At 45.1% G+C, this 15,081-nt stretch overlaps 5 protein-coding genes; all 5 read left to right on the forward strand.

Moving 5' to 3' along the window:
* Positions 1-1,017: 1,017 nt before the first annotated feature.
* GSBLH_T00006517001 (uncharacterized protein) lies at positions 1,018-1,484 on the forward strand (the record flags this gene model as incomplete). The annotated part of the gene is made up of 2 exons (XM_013041453.1): positions 1,018-1,035; positions 1,062-1,484. 2 exons carry the CDS (start codon positions 1,018-1,020, stop codon positions 1,482-1,484), a joined length of 441 nt encoding a protein of 146 aa, XP_012896907.1.
* A 1,588-nt stretch (positions 1,485-3,072) lies between these two features.
* On the forward strand, positions 3,073-3,663 carry GSBLH_T00002443001 (uncharacterized protein; the record flags this gene model as incomplete). XM_013041454.1 has 2 exons in its annotated part: positions 3,073-3,532; positions 3,563-3,663. 2 exons carry the CDS (start codon positions 3,073-3,075, stop codon positions 3,613-3,615), a joined length of 513 nt encoding a protein of 170 aa, XP_012896908.1. The 3' UTR covers positions 3,616-3,663.
* Positions 3,664-4,237: 574 nt separating this feature from the next.
* On the forward strand, positions 4,238-4,480 carry GSBLH_T00002444001 (uncharacterized protein; the record flags this gene model as incomplete). The annotated part of the gene is made up of 1 exon (XM_013041455.1): positions 4,238-4,480. The coding sequence occupies one exon, from the start codon at positions 4,238-4,240 to the stop codon at positions 4,478-4,480; it is 243 nt and encodes an 80-aa protein (XP_012896909.1).
* Positions 4,481-7,880: 3,400 nt separating this feature from the next.
* Positions 7,881-8,266, forward strand: GSBLH_T00006518001 (uncharacterized protein; the record flags this gene model as incomplete). The annotated part of the gene is made up of 2 exons (XM_013041456.1): positions 7,881-7,883; positions 7,943-8,266. 2 exons carry the CDS (start codon positions 7,881-7,883, stop codon positions 8,264-8,266), a joined length of 327 nt encoding a protein of 108 aa, XP_012896910.1.
* Positions 8,267-10,668: 2,402 nt separating this feature from the next.
* Positions 10,669-12,332, forward strand: GSBLH_T00002445001 (uncharacterized protein; the record flags this gene model as incomplete). XM_013041457.1 has 4 exons in its annotated part: positions 10,669-11,678; positions 11,707-11,791; positions 11,821-11,920; positions 11,950-12,332. 4 exons carry the CDS (start codon positions 10,669-10,671, stop codon positions 12,303-12,305), a joined length of 1,551 nt encoding a protein of 516 aa, XP_012896911.1. The 3' UTR covers positions 12,306-12,332.
* Positions 12,333-15,081: the final 2,749 nt, after the last annotated feature.

The following is a 15,081-nucleotide window of genomic DNA, read 5'->3' on the forward strand; positions in this document are numbered from 1 at the left end:
TAGTATTTCTTTAAAGAGCAGAATAAACTAGTATACACGTTTTTTACTTAATATGTGTTTTAATAGTTTGTTATCATTTAAAGAATAATGGTAATATTACTGAATCCGTTCTATACAATATCATTGTTTTAGGGGCAATAGAGATAGAAGCATATAACTCCTAGATTGCATGGGCAAATCATACTAGACAACGTAGCCAATACTATTTTGTTTCAACAATTCTTCTGGTAAAGCTCGTCCATATTACCTATTGATTTAAGAGAGTGTTTTCCTTCGTATTATAGTTGTTTTCTAATCGATTATAATTCAAATTAGAAATAATGTTTCATCGTGGCTCTATTCGAGAAGGAGTGCCAAACTGTTTGGAAGCACTGGCCATTACTTTAGTACGAATGCTGGAGTTGGAAAACATCATTATTACTTGTTCTTTGAGGTAGGCACATTCAATTCCATTCTATTATTACTTTTTTACTTTTCTGCTTTACTAATATTGCTCATTTATATTAATATGAAAATGGAACTTGTTTTTTCAAACTCACAGTGGAGTTTTATTGTTTAGGGAGTTTTCAATGTTTTTATTTTTTAGGGAGAGGGAGCTGCCCATCGCGTATACAAATACATAGGAAACGATGAATCATTTCAAGGTTTTGTGCTACGTGTGCCAAAAGTAGATATTCTGTATATTTTTCATTAGAAAGTGTGTTCTGTGCCAAGTGATGATGAGCAAATTGCCAATGCAGAGATGATTAACCTTCTTGGAGCAAGTCGTGTCTATGTTCCTAGAACATATCGGTTATCGATGTTTCATTAAGAAGAATATATTATTTTAAGAAAGAATCCTGAAGCACTTCTTTCAGAGCAGAAAAACGCTGTATCATATTTTTTACGTTTTTATTAGAATGCAAATCTCTCTATTTTACCTCTGCAGCTTATCCAAGACTGGAGCTTTTTAGTCGAGAATGCCATGTCCATTCCCAGCGTTCATTCTGCGACGTTCACGTTCGAAATCAAGCCAAAATGGGGTTCTCTCCCCGTGTACTTTCTGTCCACTTGCTTCATAGAGCCATCCCACCCATCCCATCGAAATCGATCATTGCCGCTTTTGCATCCAACAGTTCCAAAAACTTCGCACGGGCAAAATCTCCTCCATTTCCTCCTATTGCCCTGTGCAGCTTTTTTCTTCAGCAATTGGGCAGTTTCAGTCGATCCTTCATCTCTTTGAAACGCCCCAAAACAATCTCACTTGCTTTCTTGATGGCCAAAAATGCCAGGTTTCCACGATTCCACTCCCGATCGATAGCTCTGCGATCAAGTCTTTCGCGAGGGAGCTGGAGCTCGCTCTTCCCGCGGTTTTGACGAAGGAAACCGCGATTTCTGTTTTGATCACGTTGGCGTTTCAGCGAAGTGGCGTGCTGAACGATCTGCTGCGCGTTCAGGTGGGAGAAACGGAGAGTTTGGACATAGAATCGAAGCGATTGGAATGAATCCATGGCGCTGGATCGATATAATAATTGGAAGAATCACATGACGGGGAAGGCGGAGCTGGAAGCGTTTGCGATGAGTCGGGGTGCACGTGATTGTTCTGTGATGATTTCGATGGCGGTTGTGGAGAAGATTGAGAAGGAATTGCCTGCATCTTGTTTTAGTGTTCCTTATATATCCAATTTTGTTTGTGTTTTTTTCTTGTGTTTCTGTTTTTAATTGTTTCTGTTTTCTTGATTCTACGGCGATCAGTGGATCATTTTGAAGATTAGCTTAGTGGATTATGAGATTAAGCAGCTTGAGAAGATTCCGATTTGGTATAAGGAATATACCGAAATCTTGAAAGCATATGATGAGATGCACAGATAAAGGCGGTGTTTGTTTTAATCTCTTTTTTCAATTCTACCATTTTTACTTGGGATGGGCCCTATTTTTTGTAGCGGTTCAATTTCCATGGAAGTAATCCCTTCGAAGGAGACTTGTTTCAATTCACAAGCAACTGCGGTTTCGAACAAAATGTATTTACCTGTTCGCCTTTTTTACACTCTAGACAGTACGAAGCAGTCGAAATTCCTACAAAACTTGGAGTAGCTTCGAATGAGGTAAACTCTGCTTATCATGACTTTTATTCATTGCCACAGGACCCAAGAGTAATATTTTATATCCGTTTTTAATTACAGAAAGCTGCGATAAATCCACGAGATAAGGGATCATCTTTCTCCGTAAATTATGATAGTATTCAGAAGCATATTAGTGATGCTGTTGAGGACACTCGCAAGCAATGTGGGTGGAAAGCTGATTTCGTATTGCCTTATGTAGAAGATGTGTCCGAACTGTTATATTTCGAAACTAAATTACTAGAAAATGTGAAGTCGTGTAGTTGAGTTGATGATTAGGTACGGCAGTTATTGCTTCGCAGTAGCTACACATCGTTTTTATTGGATAAAAAGGATGGTCGCGTTTTGAAACAGCGTTCCCTTTCTATGGAAGAACCAAGCCCGGATCTTTTCTCTGAGAATCATCCAGTCAGGGAAGGCGGGCAGTCTTTAAAGATCAGCAGACAAAACTCGATAGGTGATTAAGTTTTATATTTTTTTGTTTGAGGAAGAAATGTTTCGTTTGTTTTCAAAGGGAGTCTCCACGATGGTGAAAGGGGAGTACTCTCTTCTGAATCGAGCATTTTCCAAGATTGTCAACTTTAAAGAAACTTACCCTGTTTTATATAGTCACGTCCATCCTGATTCATTGCCTATTGTAAATAAACCGTGTATCGACTCCAAGACTGTAATTAAGTGGTTTTGCCCCAAAGGACCCGATCATGTATGGGAAAGTGATATTGAGTTGAGAATACGATCCTACAAACGTCGAAAAGATTGTAAGCTTTCGAGTTGTTCGTCATGTTCAGTTGTTTGCCTGTTTTGCAGCGGGAAACTTGTCTCCGTCACAAATAGTCTAGCTTCGCGTCACCCTGAATATATCAAAGAGTGGATGAAAGAGAAGAATGGAGATTTGACTCCTGACAAGATAACTTGTTTTTCAACTCGCGATGTCTGGTGGCAATGCCCTAATAACCCCAAACACCAATATTTAATGGCGCCTCAAGATCGCAATGGATCTCACACTTCGTGTCCCTTCTGTCGAAACGCTTCGGTCAATTCCACCAACTCGCTCGCTGCGCTCTTTCCCGACATCGCAGCGCAGTGGAACTACGCGCGCAACGGTCTCCTCACCCCCAGCGACGTTCTGTCGAATTACCGCGGGAAAGTGTGGTGGAAATGCGCGAAAAACCCGGCGCATGAGTGGAAAAGCAGCGTTTTTTACCGAACCAAACGGCACGGCGAGTGTCCGTTCTGCAAGGAATTGCTGCACGATGAGAAAAGCCTGTCGGAGCTGTGTCCCGCGGTGGCGAAGGAATGGAATTCGGCGAAGAATGGCGCGCTTTCGCCGGATGAAGTGAGCGGGACGAGCGACAAAATTGTGTGGTGGCGATGTGAGCACGGAGTGGAGTGGAAGCAGACCGTGGTGCATCGATTGCAGGCGTTTAAGGCGGGTAGGAGCGAGAAGCGAGGTTAAATTGTAGGGAGACATCGATGCGAGTTGTGTCGAGAGAAGATGGGCGGGAAGGAGGAATAATGGCGTGTTTTTGTTGGACTGTGAATTGTGAATTGTGAATTATGTTGTGTTGTGTTTGTTGGATAACAAATTGGACAAGGATGAATCATGGTGGGTCTATCATTGGGATATTGGAAATTATTATATTTAGATGAGTTGTAGAGGCTATTCTGAATTTGTGGATAAGACCCTATACACGAATAAAGAGACAAAAAGAAATTGGTGGCAAAGAAATGGAGGCAAAAGTTCGAGGCAATTTAAGCGGGCTTTCTCTCTAGATTCACGTTTTCTTTCTCATCACAGAGCATTTGGTTGGAAATGGAGGATCGTGAAATTGTCAACTGTGAAAGCGAATTATTGCCTGCGGGAAAGGTTGTATCTAGAGTAAGCCTTTCTGTTTGTGGAACTGATGGGGTAGCCAAGGGAAAGAAAATGCGAACATGTAGATGTGATGGATACTCCGCTTTTTGAGTCCAAGAGGCAGAAGATCCAGAGACCCTCTCCTGTGAAGCCGGATCTGTACCAGAATGACAATGAAATTGAGGAGAGGGAGATAAATGGGTTTCTGGGATTTTTAAAGCGCACCGAGAAATATGCCCATATCAAATTGGAATTGAAGGATCAGCAGTTTATCACAAAGGGTATGCGAGCGATTCTAGTTGATTGGATGTCTGAATTGTGCTATAATTACTCCTTGCACCGAGTAACGTTCCATATCGCTGTATCGATTTTGGATCGTTACCTGTCTCAAGTCTATACCACCAAGCGCAGTGAATTTCAAACACTGGGAGCTGTCTGCGTGCTTCTTTCCACAAAGCTTTGCGTAATATTGTTTGTTTTTATCGTGATTCATAGGAGCCAGTGTCGATTAATCTTGCCACACTGATTCAAGCCACTGGCCAGAGCTGTACCAAGCTCGAGTTGCAGCTGTTAGAGCAGAGAGTGGTCGGGACGTTGGAGTGGCATTTGCTCATTGCCACTCTGCCTGACTGGGTTCTGTTCTTCCTCCACCGACTCCAAAGCCAGCAGAGTTTGGATGGGTCGAGTGTGCAGAGTGTGCAGAACCATGCGAATTCGGAGAGTCGAAATGACATAAGAGGTCAAATCATGGGTCAAAACTCCGGTCAAATCATGGGTCAAAATTCTGGTCAAATCATGAGTCAACTCGCAATGCACATGGGTCAATCGGGTCAATCAGGTCAATCTTCGGTTCCTTTTGATCTCTTCTTTCGCTGTATGGATCTCTGCGATCGGCTTCTTCTCGATTCCGACGTATTCATTTCTTTTCTCCTTTTCTCATTCAGTACGCTGCTTTTCTCCCCGCGGAAATCGCTCTCTCCGTGGTCTCTTCCTTCTGCTGCGAAGTCCGTCCGTTGCGTAGGGATTCCCGCGGGAAATCATGGGTAGAGGGGGCGTTACGCTGCTTGTTGCGGGAGTTTCAGTTGAATCAGGAGTGCACGAAGTGGGTGTTGGATGTGGGACTTTCGGCGCCGTCGCATCCGCTGATTCAGCTTCTGGACTCGGAAGAGGGAGAAAAAACGCGGGAGATGATCAAATCGAGGGTATAGAGTTGGAGGGAGATGATGAGGTGTAGGAGGATATGAATATGGAGTTTAATTTTAATCAGCCATATAACCAGTTGTCTTTGACACATTATACGACATCACAGAAGGAGAAGGCGCAATAAGGTGTGTGTAGTAGTTAGTTTATGTACTATATTTTTGCTTTTCTTTCTGTTTGTTACATCCGAACTTAATCGCTGTGGGAATAAGGATATGAACAGGAATTTTGATCAGGAAGACGATTCTGGAGGATTATGTGGGATTGAAATCTGTATGAAAAATTGATGATTAGTCTCCTTTCGAAAGCGTTCAAACAATATTTCGTCGCGAATCAAGAGCCAGTCGTCAAGTTCCGGAGGGACTTCGTCTTCCTCGTTGTTCGGGAATGTATTCGCATCTCCGAAGGTAAATAGAACAAAGAAATCAGCGATTGCTGACTTATCAGAAGAAGATGATGTGTGTGAGAGCGATCTAGTTTATTTGTAGGTGGCAGATGATGCAATTATCGAGGAAGATCCTGTTCCTGGAATGGTCAGCATCTTTGTATCATCGTCCGAAGAAGACCGCCAAATTTTGCAAAATGCATTAAACGTATTGTATTCGGACCGTGGAGTGATTTTTGCTAGAAAAATCAGCGTGTTGGTGACATTTCTGTGGAACTCCCCAGCTACTGGTCTTCGCGCCATATCTCGACGTTCTCCACGTGGGCTGTAAAGCTGGGACTGCGTCGTTCCTATTTTGGGATGCAGGTTCGCCTCTCCATTCCACGTGGCCACATCACCAACCTGCGTCGCTGCGTCGCAGCAGCCAGTCGCCTCACGTCCTCAGAAGACACTTCCCGGACCCAGACAACGCTCAACACGTCTTCGTTGCTGCTCACCGAGACATCATCCTCATTGAGTCAATCGCGCGTCTCGGAGCTCTCCGAGCTTTCCTACCTGTCTCTCCGCCAGCTCTGCAAGGACTACCAGATCAAGTCGACCGGCAAGAAACAGGAGCTGATCGACCGCCTTGTGTCTCTGGAGCAGGCCGTTCGCTCGGGTTTGTCCGTCCGCGAGGAGCGATCCATCGGCTCGCGTAGGGCTTCGAGCCGCGTTTTTTTACCTCTAGGAATCCCTTCCGCCTCCCTGGAGTCGCCTGGGTCGCCTGGGTCGCCTGGGTCGATTGGGAGGAGGGCGGTGGGGGGCGTGGGGGGCGTGGGGGTCCGGAATGAGTCGATGAGCGACGAGGAAACGCTGCTGCATCAGCTGCGACGCGAGGAATTCGAGCGGAACCACGAGGGCGAGGACTACTACCGCGATGCGAATGGAAGGTACAATCTCAGCCTCGACGACCAATCCGATTTCAGCGACGCACCCAATCTCAATCCCAACCAATCCACGTGGATGTCCCCCACGCCGTCCAGAATCCAGACGCCTCACAAGATGGTTGGTGAAACTCCTTACAATGCTCACAAGATGGTCAATGAAACTCCTTACAGTGCTCACAAGATGGTTGGTGAAACTCCCTATAGTGCTCACAAGATGGTCAATGAAACTCCTTACAGTGCTCACAAGATGGTCAATGAAACTCCTTATAGTGCTCACAAGATGGTCAATGAAACTCCCTATACACCTCACAAGACAACTCACCAATCTTCCTACACGCCTCACAAGACAATCAACGAAGCTCCCTACACGCCTCACAAGAGGGTGGCGTGGTCGTCTCCGGGTCGCAGTGTTTTGGAATCGCCGCATCGGAGTTTGTTGGACTCGTCTTCGTTCCTCGGCGATCTTCCTCGCTTCGGTTCGCTTCGCTATTGGCTTCGTTGACGTCTAGCCGAGCTCCAGAAGAAACTGCAGCGTCGTCGAGCCAGCATATTGGAACTGCCCTTGAATCGTCCCTCCCCAATCCAAAACAAAACCCTAACCAATTCCATTCAATCCATCCCCCCACCGAATTCCATCCAACCACCCCATTCACTTACCACGGTTTCCACGGTTTCTACTGTTTCTAGAGTTTCTACTCTTACCAAAACCCCTACTGTTTCCACTGTTTCCACTGTTTCCACTCTTACCAAAATCCCTACAATCCCTACAACCCCTACGGTTTCCACGGTTTCCACGGTTTCCACGGTTTCCACGTTTCCCTTGCACCCCATTGCGCTTCTGCATCACGTGCTTCCCTTCCTTTCTCCCGCTTCCCTCGCCGCGCTGCGCCGCGCTTCGCCCGTCGTCCAACTGGCCGTCGACCGCTGGCAGAACGCGCAGACGCTCGCCTCCCTCCATCTCCTCCGCCCGCCCCCCGCGGTTATCATCCCCCTCCCGCAGTTCCAGCGAGAATTCACCGCGGGGGAGGTCCTGGGCGAGGGCGGATACAAGGTTGTTTTTCAGGCCGATTTGTGGAATGGCGAAAAACGGGCGCTCGCGGTGATGGATTTGCAGGCTCTCCGCCAAAACGGTGCCAATAACCGCGGTTTTTCACATAGATCTCGTCGAAGTGGCGCGGCAGGAGCTTCGCGTTTCGCTCCTCTGCTCGCTCTTCGCGTCTCACTCGCTGTCTCCGCATTTCCCGCGGGTTTATCGCATTTTCCGCGGTTCTTTTCCGCCTCCTTTCAGCCGTCCGCTGGTCGCTTCGACCGACTATTTATTCGTGGAAACCGAGGTCGCGACGCGTCGTGACGTGGAGCAGGTGCTTCGAACAGGCGATCTGAGCGACGCCGCGACGCTCAGCGTGTTCTTTCAGATGGTTTTGTCGCTCTTCGCAGCCAATGAAACCGTTTCATTGCGCCGGACGTTTCATCGTAGATCGGATTGGTTCATTACGACGTCAAACTTTCCAATTTTCTGCTCCACGAAACGCCCCAGCGCGGCGCCACGTATTCTCTCCCGTGGGGCCGATACTCGACTCCCGCGGTGAACGGGCGGGAATGGCTGGTGAAGCTGAGCGACTTCGGAACCGCGGAAATTTCGCAAAACGGGGAAATCAGCGTCGGCCAGTTCACAACGCTCGAAAACACGCCGATTTTTTGCCTGCTGGAGTCGAAGCCGCCGCGCGGCGCGCACTGCGATCGCTGGGGCCTCGGGCTGAGCCTGCTCCACCTCCTCACCGGCCAGGTTCCGTCGTGGTGATCGGGTTTTGTCACGTAGATACGAAGAATGGATGGCCGATTGCGCCTGTCCCGCGGCTTTTCGCGCGCTCGCGCGGTCGTTTTGGACCGCTTCCGGGGCGTTTCCGGCGCTGCGGCAAGTGCTCCGCGAGGACGACGAAGATGTGTTGGCGCGCACGCTGTACCGCCAGTTGGTGCTGTGGTTTCGACCGGATTTGCCGCGGGGATTGGTGGATTCTGCGGTAGAATCGGAGGAAGGGAATGAGGGAAAGCTGTGGACGCGGATCTGGTCGATTCTGACGCGAAGAACGGTGCGGACCAAGGCGGAGAAGGCGATTCGGTCGAGCGTAGGGAGTTAAAGGGGTGGGGGTAAATGAAAGTTTGAGAAAGATCAGAAGCGATTTTCGTGGCTGTGGGGCGAGGATCCGATGCTGGTGAGGGCGAGGGAGCGGTGTAGGAGGATGAAGGGGATGGAGGAAGTGCTGATGGATCTGGTGAGGTTTGATTGGGAGCGACAGATGAGTTATGAGGTAGGAGATCGTGATCATGATTGTGATGATGGTAGGATATTTTGAGGAGTGGTGTATTTGACGCATTGAAGAAAGCGGAGTCGCTGGAAGGAAGTCAGTACAGGATTGATGTGAATAGAATGAGGCAAGTTATGTGCAACTTTCTGTAGAATAACAATAAAAAACTTTTGTTTGGTGTTTGTTTGAGTGCAAATCGCTTCGGTTTTGAAAGAGTGGATGGAGAGCACGTTCAGAAACAAGGAAATACCGGAAGGAAGGGAGGTTTACATACGAAGCTATCTTGATTGCATGTATCAGGAAATTCAGGAAAAATACAAGTTGGACGAACCTGTGGAAAGCCAACATACACAGCTTGATACGATATCGCTTCTTGTTGGCTGTTTTTGTCTCCTCTTATCTGAATAGCATCAAATGCAAGGCAGTTATTTTGAAAATGCTTCTACATTCATAACCGATTTAAAAGTATCCTGTTTTTTCACAGAGTGATGACAAGGCAACTTTGGTTCGATGTCTAGACTATATCCGAAATCCGATTATCGATGCAAGTTGCAAGGTAGTCTATCAGCCTCGAGTTTCGGTAGGGATTGAGGAAAGCAACTTGATTAAAGACATTTCCTCCCGAAGAGGAATGCCATAACTCCGCAGAGTATAATCGACGTGTTTTTGTCAAAAAAGCTCTTCTGGAAGAGGAAGATCCGTTTTGCTTTACCAATTGGGATGCAAAACCACATTTAATGATTGGAGATATTTGTGTTATTGGATCGAAAGTTCTATCCTCCAAAATCCAGGTAATCAACTTGTGAAGAGTGTTGATAGTACAGCTTTGTGATATGCATTTCCGATACTCTGACAAGCCGGTTTTCTTCTCAGTCATTGACACGCCGATCGATTTGCCTCCGATTCGGCAAGCGAAGCAATTGATCAAGAAGTTGGTAGCGTCGCTCAATTCTGCTCAGTGCAATTCACTTGCAGATTTCTGCACTGTAGATTCATCCTTTTTCGTCATTACTCCCAGGTTCTGGCGAACACTTGCCATGCATTAGCAGACATTCGAAGTTGTTTCGGATATGAAAACAGTGGTGCAAGGAACGCGATCTACGTGGATCTGAATGCAGAGGAAGCAACGAAAGGCGGCTATGAAGTTCGTTATTATGTGAGAAATGCGAAACTGTTTGTTGAGGTGGTTTGTCTCCAGAAGGGAGAAAGTCGGGGAGAAATCGTCGTAAAAGACGGCAAAACCTATACAGTGAAGGAGAAAATAAGTGTAGGCGAGAGAGAGTGGAAAGGAGATGAATGGTAGAAAGAGATTTCTGTGGAGTTTTACGATACGGTGTGTGGACGAATCGAGCGTAACTTGCATAAAGCGCGAATGTTGAAGCAGAAGTGTGAAGTGCTGACGACCTTTTAGTTGTACTCTTGTTTCTTTTATGTTTGATGGACAACGGAGAAGAGAAGAGTGTTGTTTCTAGAGAGCAGTCCGATGCTGTAAATAATGGAACAAGCAAGGCACAAAGGTAGATGAGCGATTCTTAATTTTGATTGCAGAAAACGAGTAGCTACCGCAAAGAGTAAACAATCCAAAAATCTAGCGCAATCTACTGAAGTCTCGAAAGAATGTGCTTCAGAAACAATCCACCTCCGTTCAGAGCATTTCATTAGTTTTGTTTCATGATACCTAGATTTGCGTGCAAAGAGAATCCGACTTGCAAGCGATTTGCAGTTTCTGTTATATTTAGCACTTGATTCGACCTCCACTGTTTCAAAATCCGCAGAATCATCCAATTCCTCTTCTGCTACCACCAAAAAGTACAAGCTAAAGAGATCCAAAACGGATGTGGGTCTGAAGAATCGCGAAGAATACTATACCCTGGTTGTCTTGTGTGTATCGTCTCATATGCAGTGCAAATTCATAGCTAAAGGCGAGCCTTGCCCGTATGGAGCCGCCTGCAAATACGAGCACGATATTCCCACCTTTTTGAAAAACCGCGGTGAAGACATCGGCCCCGTATGTCCATTTTGGGTACTTCTCGGTTTCTCCTATTCACCACAGAACGCACATGGGTACTGTCCCATGGGATTGAATTGCCGATGGGCGATGTCGCACACTTCTGCCTCCTTCGAGCCCATCGAGAAGCCCCAAGCCGAGCAAACGCCGTACGTCGAGCTGAACACGTTTCGCTCGATCCCCCTGCAAATCCGAAAGAAAACCTACGTATTCCAGTTCGATTCGTGGAAACAAAATGCCAAAAATACCCCCGAAATCGACGCTTCCGGCATCGACATCCGTGAAACTCCCTCTTCCCGCTCATTCGCAGCCATCGGCCCGATCCTTCCTCCCGACCGCGCGCCCCTCGATTTCCGCGGGAAAATCTACATCGCTCCGCTGACAACCGTGGGGAATCTTCCGTTTCGTCGGATCTGCGTGGAGCTGGGTGCGGACATCACGTGCTCGGAGATGGCGATGTGCGGGAATCTGCTTCATTCCTGCGCGTCGGAGTGGGCGTTACTGCGTCGACACCCGAGCGAGCAGTGCTTCGGCGTGCAAATAACCACGGGGAAGGTGGAGGACGCAGGGTACGTCTGCGAGCTGCTGCGGCGCGAAGGGACGGTCGACTTCGTGGATCTGAACGCGGGGTGTCCGATCGACGCGGTCGAAAAGGCCGGTGCGGGCGCAGGGCTGCTGACGAAGGTGGGAAGGCTGAAAAGAATCGTGCGGTGCATGCTGGGGAGCCTGGAAAACGTGCCGCTGATGGTGAAAGTGCGGACCGGCGACCACGAGAACACCAGCCATCGCTTGGTGCCGCAGCTGCAGAGGATTCGGGGAAACCGGGGAAACCGGGTGAGCGGGGTGATCATTCATGGGCGGACGAAGCAAGGGCGGTATACGAAGAGCGCGGATTGGGAGTCGAACCGCGGGGAAAGTGAGATATAGGTATATTAAGGCGTGTGCGAAGAGTCAGGATGCGGATTTACCGCGGTTACAGGTGATCGGGAACGGGGATGTGTTTGACAACGAAGTGGAAACCCGCGGGGAATTGAAGGGTAGGATTACTGGAATCGCATGGAAGACGGCGTTTTGGACGGGATTATGATCGGGCGCGGCGCGCTGATCAAACCGTGGATCTGCACCGAAATCAAGGAGCGAAGTCGGCATTTCCGGGGCGTTTCATTGTAGGGCATTGGGATATTTCCGCGGGGGAGCGTCTGGAGATCGTGAAGCGGTTCTGCGATTATGGGTTGGAGCATTGGGGCAGCGACGCGCAGGGCGTGGATCGCACGCGGCGATTTCTGCTGGAGTGGCTGTCGTTTCTGTGCAGATATGTACCGATCGGACTGCTGGAGCATCCGCAGACGATGCAGCAGCGACCGGTGGCGTATGTGGGGCGGAGCGAGCTGGAGACGCTGCTGGGGAGCAGAAGAGCGGAGGACTGGATCAAGATCTCGGAGATGTTTTTGGGTCCGGTGGCGGAGGGATTTACGTTCATTCCGAAGCATCGGAGCTCTGCGTGGGTGGAGTCGGAGCCGAAATAAGGTGAATGGAAAGGAAGTGGAAGATGGGTTGTTGTTTGTTGTAATATAGTATTATGAAGAAGTTGCTGTTTTGTGTTTGCAGTAGTGGCAGTAGTTGATAATGTAGTAGGGTAGCTTTTTGGGTATAAAGCCATTTTCTTGATAGATCGATGATCTCTGCATTCAATCCCTTATGGTATATCCTATCCTATGGATTGGAGTGGTATCGATGGGTTGCTGACTGTGAAAATATCGTTATTACTACATTCTCGATGGAGATCGATCATGAATTGTTTTCATAATCACATCCATACAATCTAATACTATATAATGCGGTAGAATCATGATAGTAGACCAGTATTCTATTTCAATTCGACTATTATCTTTCCATGTTGACATTAATAATGATAATACTATTAACTCGTACTTAGAATCATGAATCCAATACTCATCAATGGATTTGTCTACCGAGTTGTCAACAATATTCAGAACCAATACATATTTCTTCCTCTTTTTATGATCAGCATAATCACAGCATTTAGTACTACTAATATGAAGAAGAATTGTTTTCCTGTACTTTCAAAAGTTAAAAAACGAAATGAAATATATTTATAATTGAACTCACATTTAAGATCCAAGTTTGATAAATAATAAACAGTGGGTTTGAAGGAATAGATACTACATAAAGGATAATTTAACATATCTCATATTTCTAGATTCATTTGAAATTATTTTGCAAGCAACAACCATAAAATCACTACATATAAATCCACTTAGACACGAATAGCGAGAACGGGAGATACATCTATAAATGAAAATAAAAATTAAGAAATACTCCAAATAGATTTCGATCGAACATACTCGAATGGACGACGAAAATCAGTATGTAACTTAACAATTTGAATATTTGGAATATCTAGATACTTTTAGTATTCAAATAATAATAATACTTTCCAATGTCACCCAACGGGGATATTGAAAACTCTTTCCCTCAGAATTGTCAATTGATGTCAAATTTGGAATATCTATAATCAATCATATTGAATGATTTCAATATTACTTCGCATTGTCAAGGAACAAGAACCATCATCTTCTATTCCTTCAAGTGAACTCCAACCAAGTTGAATGGATTGTAATGATGGAAGATCTAGATCCATTATTTCACTCACATTTATTCTATACTTTCAATTATTGTTGATAATGATTCATGGAATGCATTGTAACCTATTGTAATGGATTGCAAATTAAGAAGATTTATGCATTATTCAAATACTCAATATCATATCAATACCTCGAATCACAAATGAACTATAACAAAAATTGTATGAACTACTTCTAATTATGCCAATTTGAATGGATTGTAATTGTGGTAGATTCTGTAATTCAAAGTCGCCTCCAAAATCACTGAAACTATAATCACCAATTTGAATGGATTCCAATGATTCACAATTCAATATGTGGAATGATTTCGATTCATTAATTCCCCATCTGTTCTTTTTCTGAGTAAATGAATTGCTTCCGATTTTGATAGTTTTCAATCGATTCAATCCATCGATTTCGAATGTTTGTACTGATTCAAAACAGTCATTGCCAATTTCAATTGATTCCAAATTATACAACAATGAAACATCCCAATCAACCAATGCACAATTGTCACTCAGTTTCAAATGTTTCATTCCGATATTCATTGATTTGCTTCCATCTCCTTCGTATTCAATGTCACATTCAATTCCATTATACCATTCACATTCATTCACTAATTTACCATATCGATCATACACTTTTCCAATTCCAAATCGATTATCATCACACCAATATCCTTCATATTCAATACATCCATTATTATGATAACTCGTTCCATAGCCAAATCGTTTCCAATTGATCATTATGCCCTTGTACACCAAGAATCCATCATCATTATACATTTCACCATATCCAAATGGAATTCCAAACTTGTTTTCTGTCAATACCAATCCTTCAAATCGACTTCCATGATCCAAATCCACGATTCCTTCTTCTACTACTGCTATGGATTGTTCTTCATCTATATGAAATAGCACCAATTTGATGATTTCCAAACACTTTCAACACTTTCTGCTCATTGAGGACAAATCCTTGATTCATGAATACTCCATTATTGAATTGCAATACTACACATTCTCTATTACTCAATATGAGTGAAATCCAGCCATTTGGTTTCATTTCCTTACCCAAGCATCCCTGCACATTTTGAATCATAGAACTATCAATATGATAGTTACTAATAGCAGAATTGACAAAATCAACAAACTTTTGCATCGGAATAAAAAGAAACTACCAAATGAATACAATCTCATTATATACCTAATTACAATGTAAAAAATATCATATTCATAGGTTTCGAATATTGTTGACAACTTGGTGGACAAATCCATTGATGAGTATTGGATTCATGATTCTAAGTACGAATAAATAGTATTATCATTATTAATGTCAACATGGAAAGATAATAGTCGCACTGAAATAGAATACTGGTCTACTATCATGATTCTACCGCATTATATCGTTTTAGATTGTATGGATGTGATTATGAAAACAATTCATGATCGATCTCCATCGAGAATGTAGTAATAACGATGTTTACAGTAGTAGTCAATTAATTACGTCTAAGACGCAAAAACATGGCGTCTGATATTGACCACGGAAGTCCATTTTGCGTCTTTCGTGTCGTCTCGGTTGTCCATCACGTCTAAGACGTAATAATCCATGGCAGTCAAAATCAGCCGATTTTGACCAGGATCGTCCCCAGGTTGCCCAC

This window comes from Blastocystis hominis, assembly GCF_000151665.1.
Source record: "Blastocystis hominis, Singapore isolate B (sub-type 7) whole genome shotgun sequence assembly, scaffold_20".
Lineage (NCBI taxonomy): Eukaryota > Bigyra > Opalinata > Blastocystidae > Blastocystis > Blastocystis hominis.